Here is a 20,665-nt window from a genome sequence, read left to right as displayed (position 1 = left end):
TCACACCCCAGCAATGAGCCCTGTGGAGGCCCATTTTAGTTGTAAAATTTCACTGCATTTCCTAGAACCTTGGAATCCCAGACCGGTTTGGATTGGAAGGGACCTAAAGATAATCTCGCTCCAACGCTGCCTCCTGCGTGGGCAGGGACACCTCCCACTAGACCAGGGTGCTCCCAGCCCCGTCCAGACTGGCCCCAAACACATCAGTTTCCCTGTCTTTAACTTCAGATGCTGGTTTCATTTGCAGCCCCAGCTAAGGAGCCAAAATGCAGCAGCCAAGGGTGGGCGTCCCGACAGAAACCCCCCCACCCCCCCCAGGCTGCCCCACCGCAGGGCAGGGCTGGCAGGGCTGCAGCTCCTGGTGTGACAGGAGCCCAGCTCAGGGGTCAGTCCCAAGGCTGACAGGGCAGCCGAGTCCTGCCCCCTGCGAGAGAAGCAGGGATGGCAGCAGGGAGGGGGTGCGGGGCTTGGCCCGGGGCAGCAGAACCAGCCCCTGCACCGAGCAGGGCCGAGGGAGCAGCTGCAGCTCAGGACCCTCCACCCTCTTCATGACGTGGCACGAGCAGCCACCGAGGCCACTCGCCCTCCAGCTCCGAGGGGAGCAGAGCCCGGTGCCCCAGCGGTGGGGAACGAGGAATGAGGAACGGGCGAGGGAAGGAGCTCCCCAGCTGCAGCACCACGCCCTTAACACCCTGTTCCTCTGCCCTGCACAGGCTGCAGGCTCAACCCACCGTCCCCAGGCTTCTCCCCTGCTGGGGGAAGCCCCATCATTTCAACCAGATTTAGCAAATACAGCCAACAAAGTTTTCTAGCCTACAGTGGATTAATTTTAAATTAGACAATCCTTTTTCTCCCTCTGAGCTACAGAAGTAATACAGCAAGCTCTTGGCTAGTTATTAATTTTATTACAAATAAGCATTTGATGACTGAGTCAGTTGCACAGTTTTGGCCAAAAAAACCCAAAAAACAACCATATCAGGAGAAAGAAAAACTGTGCTACAGATCAGGAGTGACCTCACTCACACTGCTGAGAACCAGGCGTGTCATGGCCAGTGTCTGCACAGCACAGAGCCCCTCGACCCGGCCCATCCTGCTTGCAGGACTGTTCTGATTGGCACACACAAAGAATCCTCAACACCTTCCTGGCTAAAAGCAGCTTTACAGCACGTACTGAAAACAATGGAGAAATAAAGCAAGAGGGGCTGAGGAAAAGATCACTTAATATGAGACAGTAATGTTTGGCATCAGACAACACAGTTAGTACTCAGCCAGGCTCAGGACGTGCACCTTTCTCCCAGCATTAATGAACTGCAAAGTTCTGGAGAGACACGTCAAGACACCTGAGACACTTTCTTCCTTTCTTCTCAATCACCAGAGACCAAACCCTGTGCCACTTTCACTGCAGCCAGGGGCAGGAAAAGCCAAAAAAGCAAGTGCATTCCCCCCCAGAACTGCAAGGCTGAGCAGTCACGGTAGGACAGCCCAGGGCTGCAGAGCAAACCCAGTCACACTGAAGGCAAATTGCAAGGTCCCTCCTGCAGGGAACAGCAGCTCTGGGTGCAGCGAGTGTGGGACACTGGGTAAGAAAAGGCAACGGAAGGCTCTGCTTCCAATCAACAGGAAAAAGCACCATGAACTGTTCAGTCCAAGGCAAATCACAACAGGAGCTGTTAAAGGCAGCATCTGAAAGTAGTTCACTTTCTTTTCTGTACCTCCCCCTTGATGCAAGGAGTTGAAATTTCCCAGCCCAAGAAGCAGCACCAGCAAACACTGGCACAGAAAGGGCACCTGGTCAACGCCTCATTTCAAGAAGCAATGGGCTTTCCTGAGGGTTTTGCTTCCCCCTCCCAACATGATCTAAGTCACTGCATCCCTGCAGAGTGACTATCACAGTTAGAGCTGATCATCTGCCAAGTTAACTTTTCTGTACCAGGAGTATTTCTCTGGTTAAAAGTTCATTGCCGGCAGTGACTGCACCAAGAACACCAGTGCCAAATGTTTTTAAATACTACTAAAAAAACCAGAACAGAACATGTTGCATCTGTCATTCCTCCCCTCCCCCCAAAAAAAAAACAAACACTAAACAAAACAAAAAAACCCAAACAACTGCATAAAGCTGAACAGACCCATCCTCTGCAGCACAGCACAGCTCAAGAACTGAGCAAGCCCCCCGAAATCTAGTGTGACCCACCTAATTTCAGCAGTAAGTACTAAAGAGGGAGCAGAAAGGCTGGAGAAAGCAACTCAGCTGTCAGTGCCCAGGATACAAACTGACACCAGTGTTACCACGTGTTAGGAAGGAAGTGGGCACCTGGATTCTCCCCAGCACATCAAATCCCAAACCCAAATTTGCTTTTTATCTCCAAGATGGAAGAAACTGAAGAAAGTCTAGAGATGCACCTGCTGTGATGAGCTCTCCTCCAGAAAGAAACAGAATCTATGCAGAAAATAAACAGAAGACAGAAGAGTTGAGGAAATAAAGAGACAGGATTTCATAATGAAAATTATAAAACCATAATTTAAGAAAGCCCAAAGCTGACAGTGTTCAAGCTATTGCTCTAAGAATGCCTGGAAAATCTAATTAAGACTCCTCTTCAGTGAAGACATCTGGAAAAAGAGAAGAAACAGGAATTATTGACAGTCAAGAGCAACAGGAACTGAACAGCAGAGTCTGAGTTTTACCTACACGCCCCAGAAAAACTTAACACATGGGACCTGACAACACTTCTTTTCCAGGATAAAAGATGTCCCTTAGCTTCACAGGGCATGATGGGAACATTGAGAGCAGTGAATAACACCCCTGGGAAAGCAGCTCCTTCTAGAAGTCAATGTTTAAATACAACATAGGGAGGGAGCACCATTAAGCTAAGATGAAGCTTCATGCCCTGCCCAGCACAGCTGGGGGCTGGTACCAAGGGAAATCTTCACAATGTTGCAGCTGTTGAGAGCTGAGCCAAGCTGTGTCCAAGCAGGCCTGTCAGCCAACAGGGGACATGCCACACATGCCAGTGTCACTTTCCCTACAGTTTATTTGTTTGGGGACAGCCTCCAAGCCCTCAGGTATCAATGCAGCACCCACACTTGTCACATTAGGGAGAACAGTTGGCTACTGTCAGTGAGCCAAACGTTCTGAGTATCTTCAGGAGGAGAGAAATTCATGGAGAGGGTTCTTTGCTGCTGTACCAGATGTGGAACAACCCAACCCCAGAGATCCCAGCTATCTTGAGCACTGCAAAGGCCCAGTCCCATCAGCATTCCATGCTAGGCTCAGGCTAACCCTCATTTTCACTCTGCAGTTAATTTTGCAAGAATCAGCTGTAGGAAGGAAAGGGGGGGGAGGAAGAGCTGGACATCCTCAGTCCCCTGGCATTCAGCAATAAACCCCTGCTCTCACTTGACATGCATGTGCACAAATGCACCTTAACTTCTCCAAAACCACCACACAAAACCAGCCAGAGCAAAGGAAAAAAGTGTCACATACATGATCACCTACTGCACAAAGGGGAACCCATTTCAGTGCTCAATCCACCTTTTATTGCTGGTGAATCTGACCACCAGGATTTTGTGATCCCCCTCCAAAACTGGATTATTTACATCCTGTTTTCACATCCATGTAACATCTGCAGCAGCTGTTAAAATTTGGAGCTCAAACCCACGGGTCTGACAAGAGAAATTTGCTGTCCCAAGGGATGGGGCAACACAGCTAATCATAGAATAGAATCACAGGCTGGTTTGGGTTGGAAGGGACCTTAAAAATCATCTAGTTCCAACCTCCCTGCATGGGCAGGGACAATTCCCACTAGACAAGGTTGTGGGAGTGCACAAGTGCTATTTCAAAAATATTCTTTGGCAAAGGTGAGTGAATGGTCCCAAATTCCTAAGCTTTCTATATCAAATAATCCCTTGCTCAGCTTTGCCTCCATTCTCAGGAACATGAGCTGTATTTGTGCTTTGTTTATTTTAATTTAATCTCAAATTCCCACATATATTTTAATACTTTATTACACCTCAGTTTGCTCAGGGAGCACCCACCCCCACCTGCTACACTGCCATGAGGCTTTATGCATCCCTCAGCACATCTGGAACACCTGTGTGAGCACCAGCACTTTTCATGGTGTGTCTGTTTTCTACCAGCTCATGTGAAACATTCAGATGCCAGGAGGAAAGACTGGGCAAGGAAATTTTTCCATAAGGAAAAAGGTTGAGGTCATCAGAAGTTACCAGGAATCAGTCATGATTTACTGATGGAAACTTCAGCTCTGTTATCTCCAAGTCAGGTGAGCTGCTGCCACTTCTGTCGCTGTACGTGTCCCTGCAGAACACAGAAAGATCTTCTTTTATGGAGCACAAGTGCTTTACAGACCTAGTTTTGCATCAGGAAGTAGCAGGGTTTGGTAGTAAGTACTGCTGAGGTTGAAAAGCAAAGGAGGGAAAGTTCCTAATTTAGTTGTCCCTTTGGAAATAGGGCCGAGTCATCATCAATTTTAAGGTTTGTGAATTAAAACGATTATACACATAACAGGCATCTTACAAGGCAAAGTTATTCTAAATGGAATTAACAGGAGACTGGTTAACCAGCCATAACCATTCTATTTCAGCTTCCCAATAACAACCAATTGTCTTTAATCCATTAAACAGCTTTTTCAGAATCACAAAATCATGCAGATGGGAAGGAGCCCAGGACAGTGACAGCAGCAGGACAGCTCTCAGATCAGACACGGCTGCTCAGGGCTCATCCTGTCACATTCCAAACCTCTCCAAGGACAAAGACTGCACAGCCTTTCTGGGAAACTTGCACCAGTGTGTGACTGATCTAATGCTGAAAAAATTTTTCCTCCTATCCAGTCAGAACCTCTCTTTTAGCTCATGTCCACTGTGTCTCATCCTCCCACCATGCACTTCTGCAAGGAGCCTGTGCTCATCTTGCTGATGTTTCTGTAGGTGCTGGCAGGCTCTTCTTTGGTTGCTCAGTCTTCACTTCTCCAGCCCAGCTCCTTCAGCCTTTCCTCACTGGGCACATATTCCAACCTCCTGACCTTCTTAGTGGCCTCCACTGTCTTCAATTTATCAGTGTTTGACTTGAACCAGGTGACCCCAAACCACAGAGAATATTCTACACGTGGTCCAACAAATGCCAAGGACAGAGACACAATCACTTATCTCCACCTACTGGCTGTGCTCATGCTCACACAGCCCACGATGCTGCCAGCACAGCTCTGGGTCCTGTTCAGCTCACTGCTCCCCCAGCAGAGCTGCCCCCCAGCTGCTCAGTCCCAGCCTGTCTTACTACAAGGGCTTCCTAGACACAGGACTCTGCACTTGTCCTTGTTAAACCTCATCAGGTTCCTGCTGGCCCACTGCTCCAGCCCAGCTCCTTACAAACAGTGGTCCCATCCTCAAGTGGATAGTCTGTTCCCCCAGTTTGGTGTCACCTGCTGACCTTATGAACATGCAATGATGAGACTTACCTGAAAACCTGCTAAGAGGTTTAAGGGTACAGGAATAAAGGGAAGCACAGACTGGGCTACAACTGCCACCAGGTTCTTTAGATTATATGCTAAACATGAAACAATACGTGACCACGAACACAAGGGACTCCAAGAGCAGGTAATAGAAACTTAGGATGTTGCAGTAGAGAGGAAACTTTGCTGCTCTGCTGTGAGAAGCCATTTCAAACTCAAATGTGCCAAAGAAGGAAATTTAAATATCCCTCAACACTTGCAGCATTGAAATGAGGCCTCTTCACACAGCAACTCTCTTCAGAGCAGATCAGTCAGAGCACAGCCAGCAGCTGCTCTCCAGACACCAACACTGGAATTCCTCTGGTGCAGCTGCATTGGAGCCCCACCCAGAAAGGCCAACACTCTCCTTTTTGCATTGCTTGAGTTTAATATGCTCAGTGCTATTTCTCTTTTGCATTTAGTCTGGGAATTTTTGCTTAGTGCATGTTAGCACTCCAGCTACACCAGCAAATCTGTTGTGTTCTGTGTAAGGAGGAAAATAGGTTACTATCCAAGTGATGTTTATTTCTTGCATATTGCCACGTGTGCTGAGCAGAACTGAAGGGTTTCAGGGAGCAGCAGAAGTACCTGCACCATTAAGTCTACCCAAAACATTAGTTCCTTTGAAAACTGAGACAAAAGAAAGCTTCAGTCAGCAGGGGAAAAAAAAATGAAGCTGCAACCACTAAAGCCCATTCTTGAAACCAGCAAGAGGAACAAGTTTCTAAAGGACCAACCAGTACCTAAAGACCTGTACAAGGAGTGTGGGGAAAACCCTGTGAGGTCTCCAGTCATCTCTGACTGACAGCACAAGGCTGCAGTTACTCTCCCTGCAGTTGGGACCCCACTGCAGGCCAGCTCTAATGCCCTGATGTCCACCTTAAAATGCAAGCCAAGAGGTTTCAAACAGAGTGGAACAGAGAGGTGCTGCAAATACCCTCCCAGTAACTCTGTGCCAAAAGGATTCTTCAGTTTACCCTGTAGGAAGAAGCACTGCCCTGTGAAAGCCCCAATTGGTGTCTTCCTTCAACCTACCTGGGTGAGAGTCTGCAGCCCTTTTGTAGATAATGTGTGAGTCTTCCTGCAGATGCCAAGAGGAGGCCAAAATATGGGGGAGATGGCTTAATTGGTCTAGAAAGGAATTCAGGGTGATACTGAACCCCAACAAAGAAGGGATGCTCTAAGAGAAAGAAAACAAAAACATTAGTTTCAAGTCTCTCAAGCCTGTGGCTGAACTGCAGTTGAAAGCCCTGATCATGGTGAAGCCCTGATAATGGCAAAGAAGCATCATTTCTATCCTGCCTTTTGTCTCTAAATGGACAGTCACATGGGATCCTTTTTTAAGTGTAATTTTATGGATGGAATAATTCTGAGAGCTTGGACAAAATCCTCCTCAATTACCCTCTGAACACTTCCCCTTGTAAATACCTACACCCACAAAACTAATTCCTTGAGTACTCACCTTCCAACTCAACCACTTCCATTCGCTCTCCCTCCTCATCCTGGCCTACAAACTTCAAACCTTGCTCTTCAAAACACTTTTTCAATTCTGGATTGACCTAGAAGACCAGAAGCAAGAAAAACCAGGATCTCTTGTGCTTGGATTACGCAGAAAAGCTCAAGACCTACAGAAGCATTTTTACCTCAAATCTGTGTCTGTGTCTCTCTTCCAAGAAATCATGATCTCCATACAGCTTCCCTGCACCAAGATGAGACATTTCTTAGAGCAAATGAAAAACACTTCACACAATGCCAAGTTCCAGCAAGTTCATACTGATAGCATCCATCAGAGTCTGCCACATCAGGAGGGGACCAAATTCACTGACCACCATCTCATTACCAGAACGAAGTCTGCAAAAACCAACCATTCCAGGAAACTGGGACATTCTCAAGTCTCTCTTCCCCATACCCACCATACACACACACATCACTCCCAGGAAACACGTCCAAAAGAGGCAAGAATTGCCTTACTCATGATTGAATTCTTGGTTTGGAAGAGTGTTCTTCTCTTGCCAAGTCTCATGGTCCCACCCATTTGCCCAGGATTATGTTCTGGCATGTCAATGACCTGTGAAAAGCATTCACAGAGGGAGAGGAGAATGAGAGAGGAGAAAGAGTCCCAGGCAGACTCTGAAACGTTACAGATCCATACAGAAAACAAGCAAACCACCCCAAGGAAGGTTGTCTTGACAAGACAGATCAACAGAACTAGATTAGTTAGCTGAGTTATTCTAGTAAAGGCTGTACAGAACATATGGAAGGTTTGTGGGTATTCAGGAAGCTTTAGCAAAGGAAATGGTCTCTGCCAAGGCCCACTCAGGTCCCATGCACTAATACTGTCCTATTGATTGAACTCAATGTTAAACAAACACACAACTTTACAGAAACAATATCCCCAAATCAAAGTTACTTCAACTTTGATAAATAACTTCATAACATGTTTTTTCTGAGAAAATCTGAGTAATGCAGGTTCAGAAATCTGTCCACAGAAGTTCACAGTATTAAAGTATGTTAATTTCTAAGATCATAATTCAACACTTATGCAGAGGACTTGCATACCAACAAATCTTTACCATTTACTCTGTGAAAACAGTGAGCTTTCAAGCAGTCCTTTAAACACCTTTTACCTTAGAGAACACGTTGTTTTATGAAAAAGTGTAATTAAAAATAAAAATTAAATAAATGTCAAGTGTTTCACCTATAATAAGCACTGTGATCCCCTATGAAGCAGCAGCTGCCATGCAGTGTAACCAGGCAAAGCCATTTTCTTTTCTGATTACTAAATGATGGAAGACAGACTCAAAAGCCACATGATGTACTAAGCCAAGCTCCTCACTGCACCAACAGGTATGTGCAGAGCAAGTCTAGCACAGCAAGTTGCCACAAACTCACCACAGGATGAGCAGTTTTGGGGTCAAACTCTGTCGAGTTGGCATCTGCAATGTTGTTATGTTCATCAGTTAGAAACACAAAGTCCTTTAGGACCTCCCCCAGGCACAGCCCAGCACCACCACCCCCAGCACACATGGGGCCCTCAGGCTGCCTGGAGGTTGCAATCTCAGGGCAACCAGTTTAGTGCAGTTGGTGATGAAAACAAGGGTCATTCAGGAAAAACACACATTCAACAGCTTAGACTGTTTTAAATAAAGCTAGGGAGGGGAAAGGGATGAGAAGTACCCCAAGAAACAGATTTTCCTCTACCTGCACTACAACTGACACTAAGAAATAGCTAAAACCCTAAATTTATGTAAAGGGAATTTTGACAACAGGGACTAGTCAAGCAGTGGAGTCAAGAAAGCAACTCAACTCACTGAAGTAGGTTCAACTACCTCAGAGGCTGAACTGCTTTTTGGTTTTCTCTCCCACTGACTATAATGAGAATTTAGGATGTCCAGCACACCTATGGACAACTACACTGAGTGTTTTATTCAGGAACTGAACCTCACTCACACAGGAATCTGTCATTATAAACATGCCTTACTCCATTGGTTTTTATTTGAATAGGGTAAGGAAATTGTTCTTTTTTCCTTTGAATTAGCAAAGGAGATGGGGAATTCTATAGGTGTAGGAAAAAAAACAGTTACATCTACCTACCAATGAAAAACTAAAAGTTACAGGGATTTTAAAAATTACAAGTATCTAAGGTATCAAGGTATCTAAGAAATGACCAGACCCCAGGAAGGGTTTGGTGCACTTACCTTGCCAACCAAGAACACTGCGTGCGAATTCCACAACTGCTAACTGCATTCCCAAGCAAACTCCTGCAGAAGGCAGAACACAGATCAAGTCAGGACAAGGCCACTGAGCCTGTACAGCCAATCAAACACACCTTCACAGAGCAGTCCTGAGTCTCCAAAGGAAAACCTGCAGCAGACAGACCTCTGACTTGGATTTAGGCATCTGTGCACTCTGTCCCAAGCAGCTCCAAGAAGTTTTACTCCCTATCTCCCTTCCCCATCCACTCTGCTTACACATTTTCAGTCTCTCACCACATCCATTTTGTTTAACTGCAGCCACATATTTCTCCATGTCAAGACCACCACAATTTCCTCTGAAGCTTCCTCCAAGACTCCTCTACCCCCTCATTACAGAGATTCCATGTCATCACATCCCAGCCAATTCCAACCATTTCAGAGCTAACTACAAATGATGGCTGCACTACCCAGTTAAGCTGAGCACAGGTCATTGCCTTCCTCAGCCAATTATCTTCAAAATCATACATTCTAGATACTGATAAAAATCAGTAAAGCTCTTGCTGCAGACCAGTTAGGCTGTTATTCAACTTCCTTCTTTATTTCTTCTTAGGGATCATACATGTTTCTCACCTAAGAAGGGTTTTTTCTGTTTTCTTGCCCAGGAAATAGCTTGAATTTTGCCTTCTGTCCCTCGAACACCAAATCCACCAGGAACAAGAACTCCACTGCATGAGGATAAAAAGATTCCATTAACATAAGGCTCCCCAGTGTGTTTCCCCCCCAACCACGTATCACTGCTCTCCTGTAAAGTCTTGGACTTGCAAGACTTTGATCCTGAAAAGGGCTTTGAAGTGCTCTATGTGGCAAGGCCTGTCTGCAGCAGTGCCCCTGTGTCACTTCACAGGAGCTGTCACATAAAATGTCACCAAATTTTCAGGAACATCTTATAAATGTACATTTTACCTTCCCACCAAATCCCAAATAGAATGCAGGTGACCATCCTAGAATGGTTCCTGTAGAATGACTCACAGGCTCTGCAACAACTGTTTGCAAACCTATCACCCAAGCAGGCCCATGCTGAGGAAGCCACCAGCTGCAGTGTCAAGTTGTCCTAACTGCAGGCACCAAATTCTGCAGGAGCTTCTCTGTTCTGGTGCCATCCAAAGCCTGTTTCCCTGAGGGCTAGCAAGCCCCGCTTGTCCTTGTGTTCTGGGCTAACCCTTGGCATTCCTCTGTGTCCTAATGCTTTTTGCCTTCTCACACTTCCTTCCTAAACAACTTTATACCACAACTGCACTTTCTGTCCTCTCTATGGCTTCAAAAGCTGTTGCAGCACCTCTCCTTTCCCCTTATCCCCCCTCACCCTGTTTCCCCACTAAGTCTGTGCACGTCCTCATCTGCATCATCATCTCCTCTACCTCTGCCTTTCATAAACTCTCTCACTTATTTAACAATTCCCCACTTTACATCTAATCCTAAATTTCACTGAGAGGTATCTGGGCCAATGTCAGAGTGTGCTGGTAGAGTGCATAAGAGAACAGCCTCCAGTGAAGCTCTGAATTCAGAACTGTCAACAGCCACAAGTTTATCAGACATGCTCCAAATAAACATCCAGAGGTTAAGAGTCTTACTCAGCACCACACAGCTTCTGCCATGCTTCGTGGTATCGGACAGGCTCTTCCTGTAGAGTCTCTGGCTCCAAATCAGCAGAGTCAATATACTGGGAAGAAATCCAAGAAAGAATGATGAGATGCTACCACAGGAGCACCCTCCTTATTCTCCTTCAATTAAGATATCACCATTCCTCCTGGATAGCTCTGGATTTTTTTCCTTCTGGATATTTTCTTCTGTTTTTCTGGGCTGATTTCCTGTCTGCTACAGGAAATCTTTCCCCCACCATCCTACTAACCATGTACAAACAGAAGCTGTGTTTATTTACTGCCCTCCCCCCTCTGCAGCTCTGCTGTGACATACATGAAGGCCACGAGGTCCAGACTCATTAAATGTGAAGTCTTACAGGAACACAGTCAGATGGGAACACATGGCTATGCAGATAGAAACAACCACACAGCAAGAAAAGACTGAAAGACTATCTCATCAAATGCAATTAAATCTTCAAGTGGGACTGAAGAACAAACAGGATATGGTGAAACACAGGCTGTTGTAACTAAAAGATGCTATGAGCAATGCTAAATATGGAAAAAACTGCAATTTTTCCAGTTTCTCATGGCCAATATTCCACTATCTCTGAACTTCTGAATATCCTGGCAGTCTGCTAACCCTTGAATATTGCTAAACAGTTCTTTAACCAAACATGTGATCTCCATGCACAGGACTCTCAGAACCCATGGCCCTTCTGAACCCAAACACAGAAGAGTGCTGTTACAAAGCAAACACCTCTTCCCTGGTACTGTGAAACCAGTTGATATTTTAAAAATATATTTAAATAGAAGTAAAAATTCTGACCACAAATATGTATTTCATCTCTCCAGAGCATCTAGCTACAACTGGGAGCCTTGAAAGCACCTGTGCAGCCAAACCAGCATTAAAACCTTAACAAAGCCTGAGGCAGAAACATCATAAAACCTCTAAGTACCACAAGGATAACAGCAAAAACGCTTTTAAAAAAAAGAGAGTAACTTCCAACAATGGTCAGAGAAATCAAAGCCAACAGGCCTCTCCTCCAATACACCCACCACTCCGTCACAGGGCAGTATGCAACACTGGGCACTGGAGAGTTCTCATCAATTACACAGACACTTTGAGCATAGAACAGGGTGAAAGGCTGCTCTGCAGCTGTTCCATGCCTGACAACAGATGTTTAGATGCTGCAAGCCAAGGGCAATTTCAAAGTTCACTGGCTGAATCAACTCCCCCTCTCTGGTTTGTGAAAAAATGAATTCAGATGGCTGGCACTGCAGGTGCAAGGAGTATGGGGGCAAAATTTTACAGGCATGCAGCCAGCCCTACCTTGATGTCAAGTTTGTGGTTGATAGCCAGAGCAGAATGTTCCAGGGCTTTAATGACAGACGCGTAGGAATCTGAAAACTTGATGTATTTGCCCACAAGCGCAATGGAACATGTTTCAAGGAGACGGTCGTACCTAAACAAAACCAAAACACGAGGGTTATTTCATCATTAACAGGAAACAGGGGAATTACTTACATTCTATTCAGCTTTCCAAGTAACAGAACAGTTGGGCTCTTGAAAGTCTGCCCAACCAGAGAGATGATGACTTTGGAAGAGATGACCTTTTAAAATTATGCCTTAAACATCAGATTAAAAAAGAAAGGAAAAAAAGGCAATGACAGCGAAAATCAGTTGCAGAAAGTAACGTATAAATTAACTCATCCCTCTATGCTGAAAAGCCATGTTTTAGTAGATCCAAACTGTCTTTTCAGGATGCTGTATTAGACTCAAAGTCTGCAGTAAACTAATTAGGAGAGAGGATCAAAGCACAGCTCTGCATATGTTTATACTGCACAGCACATTTCCCACGCTGCTTCTGACCAAGCTCACTTCAGCAGCTAAAACAAAAGGACCTGGAAGAGTCCTAAGGTTGTTCTGCCTACACTTTCAACCCCCAGCACCTGGGAGTTACACAGTATTCCTGGCTACAGCCAAGAGATTGTTTAGAGTTAATTTCAGAGCTGCTAAGCCCCCTCAACCAAAGTGGTTACTGAGGGCTTTCCCCATCCAAAGGAAATGTTATCTACAGTGGTGGCTTGTGTCAGGCATATAAAGGAACATATCTAGATCTTGAAAATTACTTTCTCATAAGGACAAACACATTTACGTCTTCAGGAAGGGCCTGAATGCCAACTGGAGAGACTCAATTCACTATTTGCCCATGACCATGGAGTCTGTCCAAACAAGAAGAAAACTCACTGTGTCTCAGGAGTCTCAGGCAGAACAGTTACAAAACAGTTGTTTCTCTTTCTTGAAAGCATACTGAAAAGATACATTTTTATTGACTATCCTGATGACTCCTACATATGCCTACAAAAGGATTTCAACACTTTGTAATGTCACTGGGTTTTCTGTCTAAAAAGGGGGGGCAGAGTTGTCCACCTTTTAATGACTTCAAGCTGGTTTGGACATGGTACACTACCAACCCAAGACAAAGAACTCAGCAACATCCTACAAGATTCTGATGTTCAAGAATTTTTTTTTCCAAACAGTTAAACATCTTGGAAGAAAGTGCATTTTTGTAGGAAAAATAAGAAAAAAAAGAATCAACTGCATGAGTATATTTAAGAAACATGAAGCAACACTCATCACCTGATAACTAACAACCAAGAAGAGAAACTAATCTAGTCTTAGCTCAAGCAATGCCCAGTGGTGCAGCTTACCTGTCAGCCATTTCCTTCCACTTCATGAGCATCCTCCTGGGCTGCCTCTCAATGGGAAGGTCAAGCCTGTGTCTGAAGTAGTCAACAACTCCCTGTTCCTCTAACAACAGAGGAACCCGGTAGATAGAAGAGACATCATGAACACAGATGACCTGTTCATACAATATGAATGTCATTAAAACAGATCGAAGTGCCTCTGCAATTATTTTTAGACAGATATTCAGAGAGCTTCTATCTCTAGCAGACAACCATATGACCACAGAAACTTCCAGGAAACAACATCTGCTGAAGAACATAACATATGAATAGCTTAGTACTAGTTTCCACATACTTGCAAAGTCATTCTTCAACATTGCCCAGGTATCCCTGCTCACTGGAGCTCCCCGGGAAGGGCTATAACCTCCCAGGAACTCAGCTGCTATGCAAGTTCTGTGAGCCCATGGCCAAGCTCAAAGAACACTTCAGAGATTTCTGTGCTACAGCCTTCTTGGTAAGTCTCCTTGAAACTACAGTCAAAGTGCCCACAAGCCCAGCTTCCCACTACTGTCGTTCTTAACCAGGGCACTCAGTTTGATTAAAGCCCAGGGAAAATTGTGATCTCAGTATAGCAATGAATTCTACAGGACATCTTTCATCAAATTCAGGATTAAATAACTATAAGCAAAGATTTCTTTGGTCAACAAGGAATATTTACATCAGTGGTTCTAGTTGACTGAAATGGGCTTCCACAGAAGAGGAAAGAGGGCTTTGGACAACTGTCACCTGCCCATTAAGAATGAGACTGTACTTTAAGGATCAAAATTATATCAGTACAACTATTTTTAAATCCTCATTTCTAACTAAAGTGAAAGCAGATGGTTCAACACTGCACCCGCAAAGCCTGCTAGGCTGCAAATTTTCCTTCTCTGTAGTCAATACAATTTACTTCTTAATTCAAGTGCAACTGCAGTCAAAGAAACAACTATGCAAAACTGTATCAAACTTCCTGGAGAGTGACTGAAAAGAGCCAACATGCTTTCAATTCCTGACCAGTAAGAGGTAGATATTGTAGTACTGAGACATCAATATTGTCAGCTAATTCTGGGTGTAATGCTTGAATCTGGGTGACTTAGTTTGATCTCTTTGTGTAAGAAATTAATACTTGACAGAGCCTGGAATTGTGAAATGATACTCAGGCTTTCACAAAAAACCAAAAATTTTACAAGCTTCAGGTGGATGGGAAAGTGGGAGCATTTTTAACAAGTACACGTGTAAGGAATGTAGGTAAGACAGAGCAGCAAATGAATTGTGCAGCCACCAAAGACACAAACACAAAACACTCATATGAAACTCCACTCAGGATCTGACTAACTGCTAGAATAGAATATTTCTTGCAAGCAAGTGTGGGCAGGAATATTTACCTGCTCTGGTTCAACATGACAGAACATGGAAATCTTTTCTTTTACTGAGGTATCCAATGGAGTCGAGCACCTGCAAACAATCTAACAGAACAGCAACATCAAGGTTGGGAAGCAAAACAAAAGTACTCGGACATTCACACAAGAAGCCTCTAATAGAGCTGTCTTCCTGCAGTCTCCATGACTTGGGGGAAAAAAAACCAACTCTGTTGCTTTTACATATTTATTACAAATATAGAAGAGCTCTCAGCCTAAGCATTATTTGTATTTTAAATTCAAAGCCACACAGCAAAACTTACCAGATCTGGTGAGAGACCAAGACCTCTGAGTTCACGAACACTGTTTTGGGTGGGCTTAGTCTTCTGCTCTCCTGTAGAGCTTGGCTGGTCAGAGAAGAGAAGTTGGCATGTCAAATTATGATGTTATGTAGCAATGGTTAATTGGGACTCTACAACCCATTCATCTTTTAAGAACTTTGACCCAATTCTTGAAGAATTCACATAAACTTCAAATACCCTGTACAATACCATGTTAATCTCAAAGACTGAAAGCAACTAGCAGAAACCAGAGTTCAGGTCTGCACAGTAAGCAGGTGTGTATTACCTAGTGAGGGAAGGAGAGAGCACTTCCACTGTGCTCCACTGCACTCCAAGTAACTATTTTTTTTTTAAATTTTATTATTGTTTTTTTCTCTCTGTAAATCACCCAGCCTGGACAGAAGTGGAAAGAGAGGGGAGAACAAAGATTGATCTGCATTCCATTAACTATCAAGTTGCTCTGTCAAATCCAGTTCTGAGACCAGGAACACTCATCCTCTCCAGCACTGTTAACATAACCAATGCTTGAATTTTCTCAGCAGTGACTCCTGCAGTAGAGATTTTGTTTGGTTAAGACTGCAAATTGTCTCCCAAACCAGAGCAGGTAATACAGCTGAGGTTGTATCAGGCTTTATATGGCATAAAACACCTTCTTATACTTCTTGATATTTGGGATTTCACCCCATCTATTTGATACACAAGAATTTCTGTTTTTTCTTTGCCATTCCTAATTAACTGCCTTGTATCATAGCACTGCTTCATAACACCTCTTCTTAGTAGAATCTCTGAACCAAGGGCAACAGCCACTCAAACTGTTAAGGCTTACAGAGCAGTCAGGTGTGAGAGTCTAGGAAACGACTGTTAAAGATCAAAGCACATGAAAAATATTGTCTAGGCAGGAAAAAAACCAAACAGATCAGGTTTCAAACCCCAGTATTATGTTTTGAAATTACAAATGTAACAACCTATTTCATGAACTACAGCTAATGTAAATCTTGAAGGGGGAAAAAAAAAAAGGCACACAGCAAAAGAAGTATTAAAGAACTCCAGGAATGGTTTGGAATATGGTCTTATTAATAGGTCCAAATGGTTGTAAAGTCTGGCTATGTCAGTGATTCTTACACTAGCTTTGCAGAAGTGAAAGGCTATACAAATGAAGGGAAACTGAAGGTTTTCAGCCCTTAGAAAGCAAGCTTACCTGCAAAAGACAGGTGATGATTCCATAGAGAAAAACAGCACTTAAAAGATACAGCTGCCAACTATTTATTACACATTGACACACATTGAAAAGTCCTGTTAATTTCTTGTGAACTTTTTAAAATAGGTAGCAACAGAGTCTCTGCATTTCTTTCAGAAGTTTCTATATATATAAACATATACTTAAGAGTGCCTAGAGATACAGCATATCAGAAACACATATTCGGAAAGGAAGTTTTGGACTGTGGAAGCCCCTGACCACAAAAACATTGTAGATCCTTACCTGGGGAACTAGACTGACATGAATGTTACAAAAATTCTCTCTTTTGGCTTTGAACTGGAACTGGCGGAAGGCCTCGATGAAAGGCATGCTTTCAATGTCACCCACTGTCCCTCCAAGCTAAAAAGCACAAAGAGATTTAGAATTAAATGTCTTAAAACAAAAAAATCACCAACTGAATTTGTATGCTGACGCATACTAAAACATACATAAAAGGACACTAAAACACAGACACTAACACATCTCCCCAGCACCTCCCTCCAATTCCCTAAAGAAACATCAACACCAATGTGAAAAGCAGGATTTGCCAGTTTTAAGTATTATTTTCACAGCCTCTGATCTACCCCAACTATTATTTTACCTTCATAACTTCCCCAAAAATCAAAAAGCCACAAGAAAAACAGCTCCTCATATGGGCAGCACCTCTATGGGGACATTAGCTTTACCATTATCATCTCTTCAGGGAAAAGATTCAGGTGTTAAAATTACAATTTATGAACATCAGGTGGCAGAGATGCAAAATTTCTGTGAAGTTTTAGTAACTATGTAGAATGGTTCTGGACACATTCAGGAACAGACACAAGGCTCTCTCTGGAGTACCAACAGACTCCCATGAGCTGTCAGATAGAGCCTCAAGGCACTCAGGATCCAGGCTTGTGAATCCTGGAACAGAAGTTGGCACTCGAGCTGCAGGCAGAGCCCTAAGTCACCATGACCCAGGCACTCTGGCAAGCTCCCTCTCTCCCATAACAGCCTATCCTGCCAGCCAACTCAGCAGCCCTGGCTCAGAGCCCTCCCCCTGCTCTGCCTCCCTGGGCAGCAGAATGTCCCATACAGTGCACAAGAAACTTCACTAACTCATGCCATTCCCTTTTCTAGCTCTATGTTTGAACTAGTCACTCCAAGGCTCCCTTTACTGCTAAGGAGGAAAGACAATTGCTTCCAGAGGGGGAGTTACCCACCAAGGAAGAGAGGTCCCAGCATTATTAACTCAGACTTTGCTATAAACCTGTATGAGCTAAAATGGACTAATTCACATTACACCAGAGAGCAAAGCATCTCAAAAATTTAACTGTCCAAGACCTACATCCTTCTACATGTGGATTCAGACACAGCATTCAAAAGACTAGACTGAATGAGTGAGGCTAGCATGGAGGGTTTTTAACCAACACAACACACAGAGTTGAACATTACTGTAAAAAACATGTACTATTCAAAATATGCACACAGCTCAGTTCATTCCACACAAGAAGCAAGACTATTTTTTAAGAGCTACAAACCTCAATCACACAAACTTGAGGTTCAATGCCATCTTCATCTACAGGAATTCGTGCCTGCCTCATTACCCATTCTTGTATAGCATCTGTGATGTGGGGAACAACTGAAAAAGAAAGCCAGGCAAGGGTTAATGCCACAACCCACACACATTTATCCCTGTAACTCGTTACAGAATGAATTATTGAAACTAGCTAGTCAGGGCTTCCCATACTTCAGGACTGATTTGTGCCTTTAAAGAAGTATGCATTTTTTAAGTGATTATTCTTGGCTGTGATTTTCAAGAGAAGTGCCTTGGCAGGAAATGTAATCCTGCCTCAATTTAAACATGTTAGCAACATTTCCTTTGAGCTGCAAGACTCAAGTACAAACTGTTCTTTGGTCTAAGGAGAGAGAGTTACTCTGTTCTACACTGTCTGTAAAAATCTGTATCCAAACCAGCTACGAAGGATGCTCAAAAAGGGAAGGAACTGATCTGATCCTGAAGATCCATTGGATTTTCTAATTACATGACAGTTACCAAAATCAAAACCCATTTTAACCAGCTAACAAATAATCCACAGGCGTGTTAGTCTGAAGACTGTTCACATTTAGTACTGGCTACGTTAGACATCCAGACCCAAGTCTAGCATCCATTCCAACAACAGGCAGCATATTGCTGAGCACTGGAAGGTGTTGGGGTAACTTGAGTCAGGATGGCACACACCACTACAGCTGCACTCATGCCTCTCCTGCTTCCACTTTAAAAAAGCAAAAAACATCACAAGGACAGCACAGAACAAAGGCCTCAAGTTCAGAGAAAACAAAAGCACAAGGACAGAAATAGAGATTATATTTCCAAGCATCAGGAATGAAGATTCACGTCACCTTGGACAGTTTTGCCAAGATAGTCTCCCTTCCTCTCCTTGTTGATTACATACTGGTAGATCTTCCCAGTAGTCAGGTTGTTGTCTTTGGTGAGTCGGATGTCGAGGAAGCGCTCATAGTTACCAAGGTCCAGATCCACTTCCCCTCCATCATCCAGCACAAACACCTCCCCTGTGGCACACAGGAAAAAGGCACAAGCACACATATCAAGGAGAAACAGTCCACATCAGCAATGTGTTGGGGTTTGCCTGCAACAGCTGGGAGAACTCAGTGTAAGAAAACACCTTTGATTGCTACAGCAAGTTCAGAAGCGGCAGATACAACTGAAAACCTTACACAACAAAGAGGACTGAAACCCTCAGCCAGGCAGCAGTGATAAGACCACAGAGCACATCTCTGTGGCTTGCTCCTGGCACACTCAGCCCCAGCAGTCAGCCTGGAACGGCTGGCAGGCTCAGCCCGCAGGTCCCGCGTGCAGGGCCAGACACAAACTTTTCCACCAGGCAAAGGAGCTGGCTCCTCCCAGGCAGAGCCAGCCCCGGGACGCACCTGGCTGGGCTCGGCACCCGGCTCGGCGCTGCTGGAGCGAGGCCCGGGGATACTCACCGTGCTCGTACGGGGAGAAGGTGCCAGCGTCAATGTTGATGTAGGGGTCGATCTTGATGGAGGTGACACGCAGCCCGCAGGACTTGAGGATGGTGCCGATGCTGCTGGCGATGATGCCCTTGCCGATGCCCGAGATCACCCCGCCCGTCACCAGGATGTACTTCATCTGCCTCGAGGCTGCCACCGACACCGCCTCAGCGCGGGCCCTGCCCGGGGGGCGACGGCAGCCCCGGGCCCCGCCGCTCCCGCCAGGGACCCCGCCATGCCCGCCCGGCACCGCCGTGCCCGCCCGGCTCCGAGGGCCGGTCCCTTCTCCCCCCGCCGTGCCCGCCCGGCTCCGAGGGCCGGTCCCTTCTCCCCCCGCCAGGCCCGCCCGGCTCCGAGGGCCGGTCCCTTCTCCCCCCGCCGTGCCCGCCCGGCACCGCCGCCCGGTCCCTTCTCCCCGCGTCAGAAATTCCCGCCACGGGCGCGGCCCCGCGGGGCCACCGGCGCCGCCACCCGCCCCCCCCGCCCCGCTGCCCCCGCTCCCCGCCCCTCACCGGTGCCCCGGGGGGCCTCGGGGTCTCCGGGGGTCTCGGGGGGGCCCGGGGGGGCCCGGGGGGGCCCGGGGGGCTGGCAGCGCGCGCCGCTCGCTGCCGCGGGCCCGGCGGGGAAGCGCATGAGGCCGGCGCGAGGCGCGGCGCACGCGCAGTTCTGCCTCGGCGCATGCGCGGGAGAGACGGGGGGGGGGGGGGGGGGGGGGGGGGGGGGGGGGGGGGAGTGTCCCGAGGCTGCCGGTGCCCCCAGTGCCCCCAGTGCTCCCAGTGCTTCCCAGCACCGCTCAGCACCCCCCAGTACTGCCCAGTGCCCCCCAGCCCCTGCCCAGGGCTCCCAGCCGCTCCTCACTTGCCTGGGGCATCACCCAGGGCGGGTCTCTTGTCCGGGGGAGGGAAGGGAGCTGGGGAAGGGGCTGGAGCACAAGCCTTACGGGGAGCGGCTGAGGGAGCTGGGGGTTCAGCCTGGAGACCAGGAGGTGAGGGGAGACCTGGCTCTGCAGCTGCCTGAGGGGAGGCTGGAGTGAGGGGGGTCAGTCTCTTCCCCCAGGGAACAAGTGATAGAACAAGAGGAAATGGCCTCCAGTTGAGCCAGGGGAGGTTTAGATTGGATATTGGGGATGATTTCTTCCCCAAAAGGGCTGT

The 20,665-nt window shown here is 46.0% G+C and overlaps 1 protein-coding gene across 1 annotated transcript; it reads right to left on the bottom strand.

Moving 5' to 3' along the window:
- Positions 1–885: 885 nt before the first annotated feature.
- Positions 886–20,139, bottom strand: CTPS1 (CTP synthase 1). The gene is made up of 19 exons (XM_051638164.1): positions 20,027–20,139; positions 19,488–19,664; positions 18,882–19,052; positions 18,020–18,120; positions 16,743–16,859; positions 15,245–15,328; positions 14,949–15,029; positions 13,549–13,700; positions 12,167–12,299; positions 10,828–10,916; positions 9,827–9,921; positions 9,200–9,262; positions 8,394–8,437; positions 7,473–7,569; positions 7,145–7,200; positions 6,964–7,060; positions 6,537–6,681; positions 4,222–4,312; positions 886–2,607 (listed from the first exon to the last, which is right to left on the bottom strand). The coding sequence occupies exons 2-18, from the start codon at positions 19,651–19,653 to the stop codon at positions 4,228–4,230; spliced, it is 1,776 nt and encodes a 591-aa protein (XP_051494124.1). The 5' UTR covers positions 19,654–19,664; positions 20,027–20,139; the 3' UTR covers positions 886–2,607; positions 4,222–4,227.
- Between the last annotated feature and the right edge of the window lie 526 nt (positions 20,140–20,665).

The sequence above is a fragment of the Apus apus genome, chromosome 21 (genome assembly GCF_020740795.1).
Source record: "Apus apus isolate bApuApu2 chromosome 21, bApuApu2.pri.cur, whole genome shotgun sequence".
Lineage (NCBI taxonomy): Eukaryota > Metazoa > Chordata > Aves > Apodiformes > Apodidae > Apus > Apus apus.
The sequence above is the reverse complement of the archived record's forward strand: the minus strand, read 5'-3'. Positions and strand labels throughout refer to the sequence as shown.